At 36.7% G+C, this 3,150-nt stretch overlaps 1 protein-coding gene across 1 annotated transcript; it reads left to right on the top strand.

The window, feature by feature from the left end:
• Positions 1 to 754: 754 nt before the first annotated feature.
• LOC141817309 (putative xyloglucan glycosyltransferase 6) lies at positions 755 to 2,871 on the top strand. The gene is made up of 4 exons (XM_074704985.1): positions 755 to 1,059; positions 1,377 to 1,667; positions 1,761 to 1,874; positions 1,963 to 2,871. The coding sequence occupies exons 1-4, from the start codon at positions 805 to 807 to the stop codon at positions 2,596 to 2,598; spliced, it is 1,296 nt and encodes a 431-aa protein (XP_074561086.1). The 5' UTR covers positions 755 to 804; the 3' UTR covers positions 2,599 to 2,871.
• The last annotated feature ends 279 nt before the right edge of the window (positions 2,872 to 3,150 follow it).

Genomic DNA, 3,150 nt, shown 5'->3' with positions numbered 1-3,150 from the left:
TTATCTTGTTCATCCTTGTATATTTATACATCCACTTTAATATCCTCATCTCTAAGACTCATCTTCAGCTATGTCTGCTTAATTCATAACCCTTGTAATTTAGAATGGCATCGCTAATTTAACTTGTTTTATGCAAAACATGCTTCCTTGGCGAACGTTCATAATTTGACATCTAGTTTTGAGATATTGGAAACTTTTGTTCCAAATTGTTTAGCTGCTAGTTGTCTTTTATAATTTCTAATTGTTATAATCATTAGCTGTATTTTGGGTCGGGGGTGCTAGAATATTATTCATTTATTCTACATATGAATTGTATGTAAGATTGCATCACTAGTAATATGAAATTAAGAAAATGATTATATTACATTGACTGAAGGGGAGCTTTGGCGCAATGGTAAAGTTGCTACCGTGTGATCTGAAGGTCACAGGTTCAGGTTTCGAAAACAATCTCTTGCAAAGCAAGGTAAGATTGCATACAATAGATCCTTCCTCGGGACCCCGCATTGGCAGGAGCTTCGTGCACTAGGCTGCTTTTATTCTATTATATTGACTAAAATGTTTGGTATCTTCTATGATTGCTGAATTAAACCTAATCTGTACATAATAAGAGATTGTTATTTGTTATTAGGATTTCCCCCCTTTTTAAGATATGTGTATTTGTGAATATTTATTACTTAAGTACAAGAAAGTACCAGCTATTTTCTTGGTGGATATTCCATTTGTTTACTATGATTAGTGCAATCCAAACAGGTTTACCAACAATCAATAGCAGCAGTCTGCATCCAGGATTGGCCAAGGGAGAGAATGCTAGTTCAAGTATTAGATGACTCTGATGATGTGGAAGTGCAGCGCATTATAAATGCTGAAGTGCAAAAATGGCAGCAGAAAGGAATACGTATAATATACAGACATCGCCTTATTCGTACAGGCTACAAAGCTGGGAACCTAAAATCTGCCATGAGCTGTGATTATGTGAAAGATTATGAATTTGTCGCAATATTCGATGCAGATTTTCAGCCAGCACCTGATTTCTTAAGGAAGACGATCCCACATTTTAAGGTATCTCTTTTCTTTTCATCTAAGTAGAAGCAACATTTCTGCTAAGTTGGACAGTATAACCTGATTGATGCTCTGAAATGAGAATATGATTTTATTTTTCTCATGCTTTTCTTGGCCATGGAAAAGTGTAGAATGTGATTATTATTTTCACAAATAGACATGCACCTTGAAGTACTTGGAATAATTTTCAGACCTACAAAATGTTTTTTTGGTATCTTGAAGACTAAGTTTTTGGAGAACTTTTTAGAAAGTGCATAAAGTGGTACGTGTTTGTATTCAGTCCTGATTTTCTTATTTCTTCTGAATATTTTCTGTAGGGGCATGATGATGTAGCATTAGTACAAGCTAGATGGTCCTTTGTAAACAAGGATGAAAACCTTCTCACAAGGCTGCAGAACATAAATTTGACTTTCCATTTTGAGGTTGAACAACAAGTCAATGGCATATTTATTAATTTCTTTGGCTTCAACGGAACAGCTGGAGTATGGAGAATAAAAGCTCTTGAAGAGTCTGGTGGCTGGTTGGAAAGAACCACTGTTGAGGACATGGATATTGCCGTTCGAGCTGACCTTTGTGGTTGGAAATTCATATTTCTCAATGATGTCAAGGTTCAATGAAAGTCCATTTTTCTCCTATTTGTTTTAATTTATTCTTATACAAATTCTTCTTGACCAAGGATTCCATTGTAATTGTATCTGCAGTGTCTTTGCGAGCTGCCAGAATCTTATGAGGCCTATAAGAAACAGCAACACAGATGGCATTCAGGTCCAATGCAGCTGTTTCGCTTGTGTTTTTTTGACATCCTTCATGCAAAGGTCTGTTCTTCTCCAGTATCTATGCAAAGGATTTGAATTGACCAATTTCTTGAAATTTTGGATTGATGCACTTCTTACTATATGACAGGTAAGTTTCTTTAAGAAGGCTAACTTGATATTTCTTTTCTTCCTGTTGAGGAAGCTGATCTTGCCATTCTACTCGTTTACTCTGTTCTGTATCATACTCCCTTTGTCAATGTTCCTGCCGGAAGCTCATTTGCCAGCTTGGGTTGTCTGTTATGTCCCTGGTGTTATGTCTGTTATGAGCATACTTCCGGCACCAAGGTCATTCCCTTTTATAGTACCATACCTTCTTTTTGAAAACACAATGTCTGTGACCAAATTCCATGCTATGATATCTGGACTTTTTCAATTTGGAAGTTCATATGAGTGGATAGTTACTAAGAAGTTGGGAAGGTCATCAGAGGCAGATTTGGTTTCATATGTCAAAGAAGACCCTGAGCCACGTGTAGAAAGTAACATTCACAGGTCATCCTCCGAGTCTGGTCTTGCTGAGTTAAATAAATTGGATGCAACTAAGAAGGCAGGGAAAGCTAAGATGAATCGTCTATATCGGAAAGAGCTTGCTCTTGCTATTATTTTGTTAACTGCCTCTGTGAGAAGCCTATTATCTGCACAGGGGATTCATTTCTATTTCTTATTGTTTCAAGGAGTCACTTTCCTTGCTGTTGGGTTAGATCTCATCGGGGAACAGGTAAGCTAATCCTTGTTGTTGACTTACGTGGTCTATGCCAAAAAGGATTCCAGCAACCTACTTGTATCAATACAGCTGCCCGTTTTTGACAATGCATGGTTGAAGTCGCTTACTCAATCTCTTTCTTGACCACCATGGAATCAATTGGTTTAGGCCATCAATTCGTTCTTTCAAATCTTCATTTTGTATATTTCGCTTCAGAATCCCGCAACAGGTAGATCAGAATCGGTCCTGTGCTTTGTTAGGAAGGTTGTATAATAGCCAACATATTTATTAGTTTTTCTTTCTTTCCATCCCCTTTTGTTTGATATTTATGATTTAGATAGAGATGTGGAGTAGTCAATTCTTTGGGTGTGGCTTATGTTTATTCTTATGACACACTAATCAGACTTAGCCAGATAGAATTATTTGTCACGTCTAGTTGTAATCGGTCTCAATAAACTTTGTAAGAATCAAGAGATTGCCATTTAAAAATAAAACATCCTGTTCATTTTGTTTTATATTCCAGCTCTTGGGTAGCAGTAAGTTTGTGAGGATTAAGAGATTTACTTGACGTTCCTC

Source organism: Curcuma longa, unplaced genomic scaffold, assembly GCF_044706935.1.
Source record: "Curcuma longa cultivar G26 ecotype Majalengka, Jawa Barat unplaced genomic scaffold, ITB_CL_G26_1.1 contig_20007, whole genome shotgun sequence".
In the NCBI taxonomy this organism is placed as follows: Eukaryota; Viridiplantae; Streptophyta; class Magnoliopsida; order Zingiberales; family Zingiberaceae; genus Curcuma; species Curcuma longa.
Note: the sequence above shows the minus strand (reverse complement) of the source record. Positions and strands in the feature narration are given on the sequence as shown.